General features: G+C 40.3%; 1 protein-coding gene across 1 annotated transcript in view; it reads left to right on the forward strand.

Annotated features, from left to right (window-relative positions):
* The first annotated feature begins 1,038 nt into the window (after positions 1 to 1,038).
* Positions 1,039 to 14,125, forward strand: part of LOC118797673 (serine-rich adhesin for platelets-like) — a 57,484-nt gene continuing 44,397 nt past the window's right edge. Inside the window, exons 1-8 of the mRNA XM_036556949.1 lie at positions 1,039 to 1,099; positions 4,135 to 4,215; positions 5,157 to 5,228; positions 6,890 to 7,080; positions 9,812 to 9,964; positions 12,069 to 12,202; positions 12,355 to 12,494; positions 14,026 to 14,120. Of these exons, the coding sequence (XP_036412842.1) occupies positions 1,039 to 1,099; positions 4,135 to 4,215; positions 5,157 to 5,228; positions 6,890 to 7,080; positions 9,812 to 9,964; positions 12,069 to 12,202; positions 12,355 to 12,494; positions 14,026 to 14,120 (927 nt within the window). The remainder of the gene's footprint in view (positions 1,100 to 4,134; positions 4,216 to 5,156; positions 5,229 to 6,889; positions 7,081 to 9,811; positions 9,965 to 12,068; positions 12,203 to 12,354; positions 12,495 to 14,025; positions 14,121 to 14,125) is intronic.

Below are 14,125 nucleotides of genomic sequence, written 5' to 3' on the forward strand. Positions count from 1 at the left end.
GACCCAAGAGAAGACCCATTTACTGGCTTAGCAGAGAGACATGCACGAGGCAGCATAAGCTAAAGACTGAGGCTGGGTTGTTACATCCCTCCCCCTAGAAAGCGCTCCCACTGTTCCCAAACCTGCAGCACGGACTCTTTTGAAGGCTCTGATGATCTCCAGGTCCAAGATGTGCCGAACCGCGACCCAGCACCGCTCCTACGGCCCACATCCCTCCCAGTCCACCAAGTTCTGGGTACCACACTGCCCTCGCTGACAGTCCAATAATTGCCGGACAGTGTAAACCGGGGATCAGGTTATCACATGTGGAGGTTTTATAGCTAGTTTAGAGCTACAGAGAAACAGCTTAAGAAGAGAGTCATGGAACATCAGGTTAATGCGCATAGTGTAAGAAGCTGGAAGGATACTAGGTTAACCCATTTTATAACCTTAAAAGTTCCCGCATATCGTGGGGCGAGCTTCTGAGACTTCACTTTCAGTGATGGGTCCTTAGTGGAGAACCAGACCTGCTGTCTGGGATGAAACAAGTGATATAAGTGCTATTTAGTCAGCTACTCTCTTTTGCAGTGCAATGCAGGCCTTCTGCTAAGCCTGCCAACATCGTTAAACATAGTCATGGGGTGCGGGGACCTCTGCTTTGGACTCCTGCTCTGGAAATGTGTGGAGGGTCTCCAAATGGCGACATTCCCAGAGAGGAATGCCACAGGAATTTATGGGCATACTCTGCCCAGAGCAGGTGCTCAGACCAGGTGGGAGGTCTAGTAGATGCCAGGCATCTAAGTGTCCTTTTGAGGTCCTGGTGTATTCTCTCACTCTGCCCTTTAGACTGAGGATAAAAGCCCAAGGACAAACTTACAGAGAAACCCCATAACTGACAGAATGCCCTCCAAAACCGACCGGTGAACTGGGGCCCACGGTCAGATACCATGTTCGTAGGGAACCCATGGACTCTAACCAAGTGTTTTAAAGCAGCTTGGCTGAGGGGAGTTTTGACAAAGCCATACATTTACAAGTTTGGAAAATCTATCTACTATGACCATGATCACCATGCTGCCCTGGGACGTGGAGTCCATGGAGGTCATTGACCACAGCCAGGATGGTTTGGGCAGGGACTGGAGCAACCTGCTGGTGGTGTCCTAGGCTCTTTATTTTGAGCACACACTTGGCAGGCTGCTACATAGGCTCATATGCCCTTTTCCATGTTGGGCCACCAGATGCGCCTTTTAAGCAACTCCTGGATGGTGATTTCCAGTCCCCAACATAACACGGTGACAATTTGGGCTTCCAGAATAATAGACTCTGGAGACAGTGTGTGGCATAGTCTGGAGAATGCATCGGGCTTGATGTTCTTCGAGCCGGGCCAATAGGAGATGACGAAAGCAAATCAACTGAAGAACATTGCCTACTTGGCCTGATGTGGATTAAGCAAAGCCCAGAAAGCTTCAAATTAAATGAGAGACATTGACCACTTAGTGCTGGCCTGGATTTTCACCAGTTCCATGCTCAGACAGTTCCTGGGGACTTTGAACCCAAGAAAGCTGACCAACTGAGCATGAAAGATGGATTTCTCTAGTTTTACCTAGAGGTGGTTTTCTAGTAAAAAGCTGGAGTACTCGGCATACATTAACTACGAGCTCCTCCACGGAGTGGCTATAGATGAACACATATTGGTTTGATTGAGATTGAGTTTCACGCAGTACCTTGTTAATAAAGTGTTGGAAGGCAGCGAGCGTGTTCAATAAACCGAAAGGCATCTGTAAGTCAGCATCTGTAAAGTATCTGTAATTATCAGATGTGGTAATGAATGCTGTTTTCCATTCGTACCCCTGGCGTGCCTGAATAAGGTTGTAGGCACTGTGCAGATCCAACTTAGCAAAAATTGAGGCCTGCTGCAGTGTCTTGAACACTGAGGTCATCAGCGGCAATGGTTAAGGGTCCTTAACCGTGATTTTTGTTTAGTTCCCTATAGTCAATGCAGGGATGGTCACCATCCTTTTTCCCCACAAAGAAAAAAACGACTCTGGCTGGTGAGATGGATGGTCGAATGAACCCTAGTGTTAGTGTCTCCCTGACGCATTACTCCATAGCTGTTTTCTCAGGACCCGAAAGAGAATATAGCCTCCCTCGGGGAGGGCTGGTGACTAGGAAGAGATCATAGGACCTGTGTGGAGGTAAAATTCAGGCCTTCCCTGAAGCTCAGAACAGTGGAAATGACTGGGCTGAACATGGTTCACAGACTGCTGGACTCCAGAAGGAGAGAAGGGGTTCTCCAGTACCTGGTCAACTAGTGGTACTGTCACACTTTCCAGTCCTCCCATGAACTCTCAATCTTATGGATTCCGTTTTCCAGAATGCATCTTTCAGTCACATGAAACAGCCATTCAATTACCAACCAGTTTGCAGATCATTGTCACTTAAATTCGAATTCATTTTATCTGTGTCTAATAGTATTTATGCCTGTTTGTCACAAACTTTGTGAAAGACTGCCTCTGTGTTTTCCAGTACATACCACTGCCTGGTTTATTCACCAGACATTACATGTACGGCAATCAGTTCGTCATCGGTTAAAAAATGAAAATAGCAATATTTTAAATGAAAATATTCTATGGTATAAAAACATTGAATTTGACCGTCAGTAGCTAGGAACAAATCAGAAATTTGAAGTGGAAGTCCTAATTATAGTGCAGTGATTATGGATTTTGAACGTGAGTCTGCAAGGTGTTTAGATGTGCAGGTTTGTTTTGCTTTTCTCTCTAACCTATTGCTAACCAGCAAAGATACTTTCTCTGGATAGACAAAGCAATTTTTCTAAGTCACTCTGGATAGGAGTGTCTGCTAAATGCTGTAAATGTAAATGATTACAACAGTCGCTGGTGCAAGTGCACTGCAAGAGTCTTCAAAACAAGCGAGAACACTGCCGTTCTCATAATACTGAAGCAAATTATGATAATTTAAACATATGCCTCTGGCTAAAATGTCTTTTAGATTATAAGAAAACACTGATTATGAGAAAACATTGAGCTGTTGTGTTTTGTAATATACTGTAACATTCTCACACTATTGCTTAACTTAAAAAAGAATTATATATGCGTGGATTGAATTAATCAAAAAAGGCAGAATATGTGGTCAGCATTAATGGTTCCCACTAATACCCCTCCACGCACCATGACAGATGCTGGATTTAGAACTTTACACTGGTAACAATCTGGATGCTCCTTTTCTTCTTTGTCCTGGAGAACAGAAAGTCCATTATTTTCATAAACAACCTGAAAGGTTGACTCATCAGGCCACAGTACACGTTTCCACTAAACGTCAGTCCATTTCAGATATGCTCGAGCCCAGAGAAGTCAGCGGCGTTTCTGGATATTGTTTATGCCTTTCACTGTACATGTATTTACTTACATTTGTGGAAGCGGTCAGAGAAGTGTTTAATGACAACAGTGTGTCAAAGTATTCCTGAGCTCAAGTGGTGATGCAGTGAAGTCTGCAGGGTCAAAGATCTCAGAAATTCAGTTTTTCAGCCTTTTCCTTTACCCATAAACATTTCTTTCTCAATCTTCTCTCAATTGTTTGATGATATCATGTATTGTAGAGGGTGAAATACCTAAAATTAAATCAGATGCTCACCAGGGAATTTTATTTTTGAACTGTTGAATTTTTAGCTGATGTCTTTTCAGCATGGTAAGCCTCGACCCATCCTTGCTCATTAAGGCCTCTGTCTTTACTGGATGGTCCTTTCATACCCAAACATGAATGAGCAATGAAAGACTATATATTTACAAAAAACAATGAAAATGTAAAAAACATTGAAAACAACAGTTGATAAGTTGATAAAGAACAAACAAATAACTGCTTTCAGTTTTTATTTTCCTTTCACATACAGTGAAGTACTTGGAATTGAGTTTTTCAATGTACACTTAAGTGCAAAAAAAATCAGGCCTAACCCAAAAGGGCAAAACATTAAGCTTTTAATCGTCTTAACAATAAATCTTTAAACAAATGGTTGCAGTAAGTTGGTAAAGAAAAGCTTTTCCCTTTGATTTCTTTAAATGTTGAAGTCTTGTGAGCAAACTTCTGCACAATTTTCACACAATTGGCCACATGATTATTGCATGAATAAGTGGGCGTGTACAGGTGTTGCTGTTCCGTCTGCTGGAGAGTCAGTCTGTGATTTTATTTGCCCTCTCACCTGGCAGGTGTTCAGAGCTGCTACAGGTACGCTTCCTCACTCTCACTCTGTTTATTACAGTAACTAGTGCCTCTTATTCTCTGTATATTAGACTTTCAGCTCACAATCACTTTACATTATCACTTATATTATTTATTATAAAGATCAGTCTGTTTTTAGTCAGTTATGGTGTTAAGATGTGAGCATGCTGTTCAGAGGTTCTCTGGATGATCCCCAAAACAGTGTCTTAAATTTACATAATTAAAATCAGATGCACATGATTATAAACAATAATGTTTCTGTGTTGTTGTCTTTTTTAAAATTATGTACAGTATGAAATGTTCTTTACATTTCATGATGCATGTGACAAAAATCGCTACGGTAACATACAGTTGTACCCAAAAGTCTGAACATTGCTGGTCAAATTACACGTTTTCCTGATTGTCTAAACACTTTAATGTAGAGTTACAATTTGCTGAGATTAATATATTTGGGGGAAAAAATGAAAACAAATAATATTAAAATTGTCAACACTTTTGCACAGGCCATGTTTTATTTTTCCCCAATAAATATTTGTGTATTAAAATGTAGAAGATGTGTTAACTTATTTACACTATAAATCAACAGCAAAAACGTAGACTTTGATCAGGGGTGTGAACATTTTTTCAAAAATAAATTTGCCTAATTGTGTTGAAGTCTATTACTGCATTCCATTCTGAAGGCAGTTGCCTAACAAGTATCTGGCTTGAAAAGTTCCTGTTTTTTTGGATCAAAGAATCTTCGCAGGTGTGTTTTAAGAGTGAATTTCTTCTTAAGAATGTTTGGTAAACAAGATCCATTTATCTCTGAAGGTGAAATAAGATCTTAAAAATGATTTATCTCAACTATTTTTCTGGGGCATGTAGCAAAAACGTCAAATCATTTATACAGTGAATGTGATCACATGTTCTGATTCTGTGCTGATCATTTAATGTTTGTTTTGTTATAGAGCGAATTCTTCTCCTCGTCATGAGGGCACAGCTCATTTTCCTGCTCCTCTGCCCGGGAGTGTTGGGCTTCGGTATGTTTATCAGTCACTCTTTCAGAAATGCTTTGTGCGCTGTTGTATGTTTCCATCTCAATTAAACTGATTAAAGAACATTATCATAGCTAAAACAGTAGCAGTCATGAATTTTATGTGCACTTTAGTCCATGTTTATAGATATCAGTGTTTCATACAGTGGCACAAACTACATAATCAAGTCTATTAAACATACCGAAAACCTCCACACAGTTAGAGACATGTGAGCACCGTACTAATTGGTGGGATATTACCTGATTTACATTAGTAATTTTTACAATATGCTTCCTTAGTAATCTACTAATCATTAAAGGGCAAATTACATTGTAATACTGCAATTATCTAAGATGAAAGATGTGTCAGACTTCATTGCTAATGAACAACCATGTAAAGAAATTATTCACTTACCCAGCAGTTCAAATCAGATACAGTAAATTTACAGAATTAATTAGCAGCCATTTGTAGTATTTTATGATACTGAAGAAGACACAGAGGTTCCACACAAACTGTCGAGCTTTCTTTAAAGCTTTTTTCATTCAGCTCCAGCCTTGCCACACATATAGGCCCAGTCCCATTTCACCCCTCACCCCTACCACTTAGCCCTTAGCCCTCTGTTTTGCGTGTTCACGTCTAGGGGGGGAGGGTGTCCCAATTTTTGTTGAGATAGAGGGGTGGGGCGAAGTGTTAGGGCTACATGGCCCTCCAAACAGAGAATATTCAGAGGCACAGAGTGTTATTAAAAAAAGAAAAGAAACACCGGCAAGATGGCTGTGCGAGTGACCAAAGAAACCCAAAAATATGAGAAATTTCTCTGTTGAAAAATTGTGATAACCACTGTATTATCTTAGTTTAATGTTGTTTCAGTGTATTATGGTTGTTTTCTTCGTAACAAGCATAAAAAAAAGCATAGCTCCCACCCCATGGGTGCAAAGCGGTACTACACCATGACACTTCACCTGTTTTTCACGTTTCTGTATTTTAGTATTTTATACTAACGTTGTTTGCTATCCGGTGTCGACCAGAGGAGAATGGGTTCCCCTTTTGAGTCTTGGTGTAATGAAGACTCTCCAGATGGGTTTGAAACCATAATTCCCGTTTACTCAAAACACTATCAAAATCATAAAAAGCAGAATCAGAATCAGAGACAGTCCAAAAAGTAAAAAAAACAAAACAGAATAGATCACAACACAGCAAATGTTCAAAAAGCAAAAGCAAAAATGAAAAAAAACAATCCAAAAATTCAACAGACATAAAGAAACCAGGCTTGGTGTGCAGACGAACTGGCAATGCTGTGCTGAAATCCAGTGTTTGTGAAGATCTTTATAAAGGGAGGTTAACAAGCTGCAGGTGAGAGAGGTTAAGGTGTCACTAGGAAGCTGATTAGTACTCAGGTGAGGCTGACCTCTGGTGACGAAGGCAAGTATTACACCTGACACTTGGGTGCTCTCAAGGTTTCTTCCTGGCCGCTGTCGCCATTGGCGACGCTCATGGGGGCTTGGACCTGGATTTTTCTGTAAAGCTGCTTTGTGACAACACCTGCTGTAAAAAGCGCTACATAAACAAACTTTGACTTGACTTGGTATCAGAAAGGGAAATGAGATATTGTGCTGTCATTACTGAATGTGCATCAGCTCTGCTAGTGAACTCTTGTCTATTCGCAGGTTCAGCAGCCTGTACCGTTGGCTACATCACAGCTGAGGCGATCGCAAATGATACATTTTATTTAGGCTACAACTCCACCGAGTTTGATTTGTGTCTGAACAACACTGTGCTGATCAACAACCTGAGATCCATCACTTTTAAAGTGGTGGACCCCAGCCTCCAGAGGGTCATTCTGAACAAATTAAACCAGGTCAGCATTACTGAGTACCATCTGTACAGATCCAGAGCTTTTATAGTGAGCTTGTAAAGTTTGCATTTGCTACTTTTTATTTAATGTGATGATATACCATCAACATAACATGCAGCGATTCAGGAATGTTTATTGTTGTGTCTTAAAAACAAAATCATAAAAAAACAATAGAAGAGTGAAAACTCCTCAAGCTGTTTCCTCGATAACGCCAAGTCCTCTGCACTTCACTGTCTTCTTATGTTTTCTGCTTGTCTCCTCTGTAATGGTTAGCTAACATTTTGTCTGTAGTTTTACCACCCATTTCCAAAAAAGTTGCTACGGAAAATGTAAAAACAATGCAATAATGTGCAAATCATTTCAACCCTATATTTAACTGAAAATAGCACAAAGACAACAAATGAAATGTTGAAACTGAGAAATTTTATTTTTGTCTGAAAAATATATGCCCATTTTGAATTTAATGCCTGGACTATGTTTCAAAAACAGTTGGGACGGGGCAGCAAAAGGACTCGTAAAGTGGTGTAATACTAAAGGAAACTCCTGGTGGAACATCTTACAACTAATTAGGTTAATTGGCAACAGGTCAGTAAGATGAATTGGTATAAAAAGAGCATCCCGGCGAAGCTAAGACTTTCAGAGGTAAAGATGAGGAGGAGTGCAGCACTCTGTGAAAGACTGCACCATCAAATAGTGCAACAATTCAAGAACAACGTTTCTCAACCTAAAATAGCAAAGAACTTGGCAATTTCATCATCTACGGTACAAAATATCATTAAAAGATTCAGAGAATCAGAGAAATCTCTGTGTGTATAGGACAAGACTGAAAACCAGTGTTTGCTGGCTGTGATCTTTGGGCCCTCAGACAGCACTGCATTAAAAACAGACATGATTCTGCAGTGGAAATCACTGCATGGGCTCAGAAACACTTCTGAAAACCACTGTCTGTGAACACAGTTCATCACTGCATCCACAAATGTAAGTTAACCCTCGCAAAAAAGCGCAAAGACGAAATCATAAATAAACAGGACCCAGAAACACATTCGTTGTATGTAGGATTTGGAGTAACATAGGCTGCCATCCAGACCGCATCTTCTTTAATGGAAGGCCTTGATTATTTCACCAAGACAATGAAAAACCACTTTCTGCATGTATTACAGCAGCATGGCTCTGTAGGAAAGAGGTCCGGGTGCTAAAGCGACATGCCTGCAGTCCAGTCACCCACTGGAACAACCCCCGGACTGTGGAGCTACAGAAGTCTTATATCAAGCAAGAGCAGGAAAACATTTCACTCGATTCAGTACCTGCTCTTTTGTAAATACAACAAATCTGTCTCATACGCTAAGTAAATATGCAAATAGAGTGGGATTAAAATGCTTAATTAAATCTATAAAACTACAGCAGTGTCTCCTCAGTTCCCAAACACAGAGGTGATGAAACACAGTGGTAAACAGGCCCCCGTCCCAACTTTTTGAAATGTGTTGCTGGCGTCAATTTTAAAATGGGCCTATATTTATCAAAAAATAATCACATTTCTCAGTTTCAGCATTTGATACGTTGTGTGTGTTCTATTTTCAATCAAATATAAGGTTTAAGTGATTTACACATTATTGCATTCTGTTTTTATTTATATTTGTTTTTATCCAGTGATCTAACTTTTTTTGAAATGGGATTATCAATTTTAAAATCTGAATAGTCATTCAGTGAAACTCAGCCCTAAAACTAAAACAAAAACCTGACTCGAGCCCCCCAGACCCTACAAACATTTTTTTACTCAACAGTAGGCTCAGTTTGGGCTGGTTTTCGTTTGAGTGCTTTTTTGTGTAAACTGTAAAAACTTGAATTTGGAAATTTAACTTAACCACCCTACATTTTTATTTTATTGCACTTTGAATTAAACAGAATGTAGCTAATATAGTTCTGTTAACTTACTGTTTAGGTTTCAGTGAACTTTAAATTTTAAAACACCATTTCACATTTGTGAGTGAAAATGATTGTTGTTTTGCAGTACATTTGCCTTTTTTTACAGAAATTTCAGGCACACATTTTCCCCCTTATACTCTCTCTTTCTTGCTCTCTTGCACCCACACTCTCTCTCTCAGATTAAAAATGAACCAATCCTACCTGAGAACAATGTATACGTGGCCTAATATTCTTATGAGCATGTGATTGACAGCCCTCAGTCCGTCATTCCCAGCCTGCTGCAGCATTGAAGGAGAACTCAGTGCTGTTGAAGGAGAAAGAGGCATTTGAAGAGTTCATTTGCATAGGCAGGGATTATATATATATATATATATATATATATGGGGTGATAAACCACATCAGCCTTTCTATTGAAAAGGATATTATGTACGCACTACTAAAGATCAGTTTCCATCAAGAGAGGAAAATGTTGGCAACACTCATTGGTATATAGGTCTGTCCTTAAAGTGCAATTATGTCCCTCAAGTGAGTTTTTAAGGTACGAAAAAGGGACATCTGTGTACGGTGTCAAACTGTTCAACGGCTTTTTAAATATAAAGATGAAACTAAAAAAAATCTGTAGTCATAATGAGTCAAGGCAACTTAAAAAGAAATAGATTTCCTGAATAAGAAGAAAAATAAAAAAAGACAAAGGAAATAGGGAAGTAAGAAAAACTGTAAGTAAGGAAGATAAGCCGGATAGAAAGATGGAAGAAAAACTTAAGTGAGGTTTGTGTTATGGTGACTGTGTGTGTGTCTGTGATGTTTACAGCTCTACCCATCAGGCCTTCCAGACAGTGTGTTGCAAAACCTGGGCTCCACAGCTCAAGTGGCCAATATTACTGAGATCAACAAGTGGAGCATCACCACAACAGTTACTCTGTCCTTACTGTTGGGCCCTGGTATAGGCTGGACCTCAGAGCAGGTAGCATGTCTAAGTGTATCTATTTGGGACGTTCTGGGTTTTTGGTGTTGCAGTGTGGGCTAAAACATTACTACAGGTACCAGCTGATGATTATACCACTGCTGCCTGTGATTTCACAGACATCCACTAGGTGGAGCCAGTAACATAGAGAAACCATCTCAACATGTCTATATTCCTCATATGTGTTGTTTTTTGGATGAATTTGTGCTAAAAGTGAATGCAGGTGATATTGCGATACTGGGGTGCATAAATGTGACAGTGCACCATTGAGAACAGACATTCGCAGTGAAATGTTGACAGAGCGTATTGCAGGAATTGGGGAGTAGCTAAGTGCGCGCTACTTTTTGTAGTTAGATACAAATTTTAGTAGCCAGTAGCTGGAGCCGCTACAGTTTTATGAAATGTAGCTAACAGCTGTAGCGCCTACAAATTTTTCTGTAGCTATAGCGATAATTTTTGCCACAATTTCACTACAGGCTTCAGGCGATCCACGCGGCCGTTCACTGGGCTGGTGGTGACTATGCAGTAATGACTGAGCCGCGGACAGTTCGAGCAAACGGTCACACGCTGATCACCCCTTAGTAAAAGGCTTAGCTCAGGGGTCGCAACCCAAATGTTAAGAAGAGCCATTTTGTCCTTTCAAAATATTGAAACCACCTTGGGAGCCACATTTTATGTCTGTTTTACCATCACTGTTGTAAGTATGTCTCTGATGTGCTAGTAATGGCTAAAAATTAAATAAACGAAAACTGTAAAATATCTCAATCGTCAACTTTTTACGAGCCTGAAGTCGCTTCTCATTCTCCTGGTTCTCGTACGAATTGTCCCGTTCCACCTTAAATGGTGCCTGAGGCGCCAGATTGTACTGATGCACCACTTAAGGTGGAACGGGACAATCTGAATGAGAAGGGGAAGAATGAGAAGCGACTGTTGCAGATTCCAGTTGTTGCTGCAGCAGTATGGAGCCCCTAAGGGGCCGTGGCTTAAAAAAAAGCTAATAACATTGCATTCCCTCGCAAAATACATGCTTGTCAGACAGCAAGCAAACGTAGGAGCAGAGGTGCCCAACGGCATTGCCTCCATTAGAGCTTTGTTTTTAGCATCGCTAATGTTGAAAACTGTTTGGCCAGTCTGTGCTGAGTTTATTCAGCAATTGTCTTCTGCAGTCTCTGTAAATGTAGCTTTTACTGTACGAGGAGCCTCGATCTCAGTTTCACTAAGAGTCACTAACAGCAGAATCATGTTTGATTTCGAGAAGCGACACTGTGTGTTTATATTTCAGTCCAAGATAAATGTAAATTCAATGAGCTGCTCCGTCTCTGAGCTTAAGCAAAGCACAGCTTTTGCAAGCGAATGCAAACCGTTTGCATCTTAATGCGAAATATTTGCAAGGGAACGCAAAACCTTTGCGAGGGAACGCAGTGTCATTAATGCCTTTTTTTTTTTTAACCACGGCCCCTTAGGGGCTCCGTACAACAGCTCTGTAGCAGTGGAGAGATTATTCAGCTGCGCAGGGCTGATTCTCACCCCAAACAGAGCCAGGGTCACCGATGAGAATTTTGAGGCTGAGGTGTTGCTGAAGTTTGATAAAGGACTCTGAGTGTTGTGTCTGTCTGTACATCTTGCTGAAATGTTTCAATTGGAGCAGTTTTATTTCAACAGTTCACAATTCTTTGCACAAAGTTGTTTGGTTTGTATAGTTACTATTGTTGATTTTTGTAAGGAAAAACCTGGACTGATTGACTTTGCCTTTACTTAGTCTAAAGCTTTGTTGGATATCACGCCTTTGGTTGTGCAAGTTTGATTGTTGGTTACACTCAAACTCACTTTTTGGTGATCTTTTTGTTTATTTGCAGCGTTTCAGTTGTGTTTCTTTCTGGCTCCTGATTAAATGCAGTGTCTTGTTCACACTGTCAGCTGGGCTTGTTTGGTGTCTCAGGTGGACATTCACAAACAATGACAGTCACGCTTTGAAAGTAGCCACTACTTTTTTCTGGAAATGTAGCTAAATTGTAGCTAACTACATTTTTTTCAGTAGATATCCCAACCCTGGTGTATCATCACACCCCTGAAAATGAATGATATGTTTGTGATTGTGTTGCAGAGTAAAGCAGTGATTATGAGGTATCTGAGCGTGCCTGGTAAGAGTCTGGGACGCAGTGAGTTCATTGCAATCCTCTCCTACCTCTGTTCTTTGGATGTCAGTGTCCTCCAAACCATCTCTCCTAACAGCATGGTGTATGTACACCAGCACACACATATGCACACGATTAGACAATTATGTGTATACAGACCTGCACCTAAAGTATGCTCCTTAAGTTGTGTATTATCTGTGGTCTGTTCTGTGTTGTTTAGGTGAAGTAGACATTCTTTTTTTTTTTTCTGTGCAGATTTGGAAGTGCATATACTGTGGACCTATCCTCGTGCTCGGTTGATCAGAAATCAGTTCTGTACAGCATCGCCAACTCCTCACTCAGGACTCTTTTCGGCATTCCACCAATATACTACTTTTTTATCCAACATTATCTGGGTAAAGTGGACACACAGTTATCACCTCCCTAGCAGTGCTGCTGAAGAAATGCTGCCCTCTAGAGTTTAGATTAGTTCCAGCCATTCCTCATCCTGTTACTCAAGGTCATCAGAATATTTATTCCAAATTTATTAAAACTAAACTTTGAAGGGGTCTGGGGGCGTTTCTGGGCTGCTGGTATCGCTGTAGCCAAGCTATTTTGCTAGATTTGTTCACTTAATTAATTTTAACATACTCTGAGGGCTGGATGTACATAAAGGAAATGGTGCACTGCAAATATGACTTAATGCAGCTGGGACAGGCGCCTGCAATTTAATCTAAACCTAATCTTTAATCTGCCGTGGCTGTATCTAGTCACATCAGATGCACACAGGACCATCTGCTATTCGCTATGTTTGTGGAGCTTTAAAAGGAAAACTCAGGGTAAAAAAAAAGTTGAGTGATGTCAATAAATGAAGTTGTTGCCTATCAAAGCATTTCACTCAGCTTCTGTTACACTGTCAGCTCTGGATTAAGTGGTTAATGGTTTACTGGTAAACTCAGATTGCAGAAATGCCTCTCTTGTGGTTTGGCTGGATTTGAGTGCAGCTTTCGACTACAAGGTCTTGCTCATGACATTTAAAGCTCGGGTCCCAGAGCTCCGGCATGTCTTAGTGATCTGCTGAAGTGCTATAGCCAGTCCAGCCACTTCACTCAGCTGAGGCAGGCTTGTTTCACACGTGATCTCTGTGCAGCCTGAGTGACATGGAATGTGTTTCTTTTCATTTCAGCGCTCATGTTAACAGATCAGAGCTTCCAAACAGGCTGCATTTTTTCAATATGCCACACGCACCAGAAAAGAAAATATTGTGAAATAAGTAAACTGAAAATAAAACATCAAAACTGAATAAAATTCTCAAATTTCATGACCATTATCAAAAGTTAGTAGTTAAACATTCTGTGCTGCATCCAGGTTTCCTGGTAGGTCTACCAGACTTGGAATAGTTTCCCAGTCACAAATCTGAAAGCTGTTGAGGGTAAACAAATGTACTATTCTCTTCCATGATTTTTTTATTGAGCACATTGTCTAGGTTGACTTGTTTATCAATTTGTAAAAGGATTTTGTTTGAGCTGTAGAGGTCATGCTACAAGGGCTTTCATGTCACACAGAGGTAGTCTGTCTAAAATCAGCCTTACTGTGAACTCCTAAGATCACTTACAGCTCAGTTGGTAGATCATTTTCATACACAGATCTAAACTCTGGGAACTCTGAAAATATGTTTTGTCGTTAGTTTAATATGTGTTTGTGTTGATTGTGTTTTATTGAGTGGGCCGTGGGTTTATTGTTCGCTTCTTTTCGTGTGTCTTCCATGGAGATGTTATGGCTGAAGGTGACTTTCTCCGCTGTTCCAGCTGTTTGTCAGTGACCATTTCTTGTTCAATAAAAGAGCAATTCTTTGAACAGAAATAATGATATATTCTGGTTTGTCTTCATTGCTATGCCACAATATATTCAATTTACTGACTTGTGTTTATGTGTTGTGTTGTACAGGTGGAGCTCCTCTTCAAGATATAAAAGTTATGTCTACTTGGAATATCAACATGCAAATCAACATCTTCATGAGTCTGAATCCTGCTGTTGTCATGGTGTG

Source organism: Colossoma macropomum, unplaced genomic scaffold, assembly GCF_904425465.1.
Source record: "Colossoma macropomum unplaced genomic scaffold, Colossoma_macropomum, whole genome shotgun sequence".
Classification (NCBI taxonomy): Eukaryota; Metazoa; Chordata; class Actinopteri; order Characiformes; family Serrasalmidae; genus Colossoma; species Colossoma macropomum.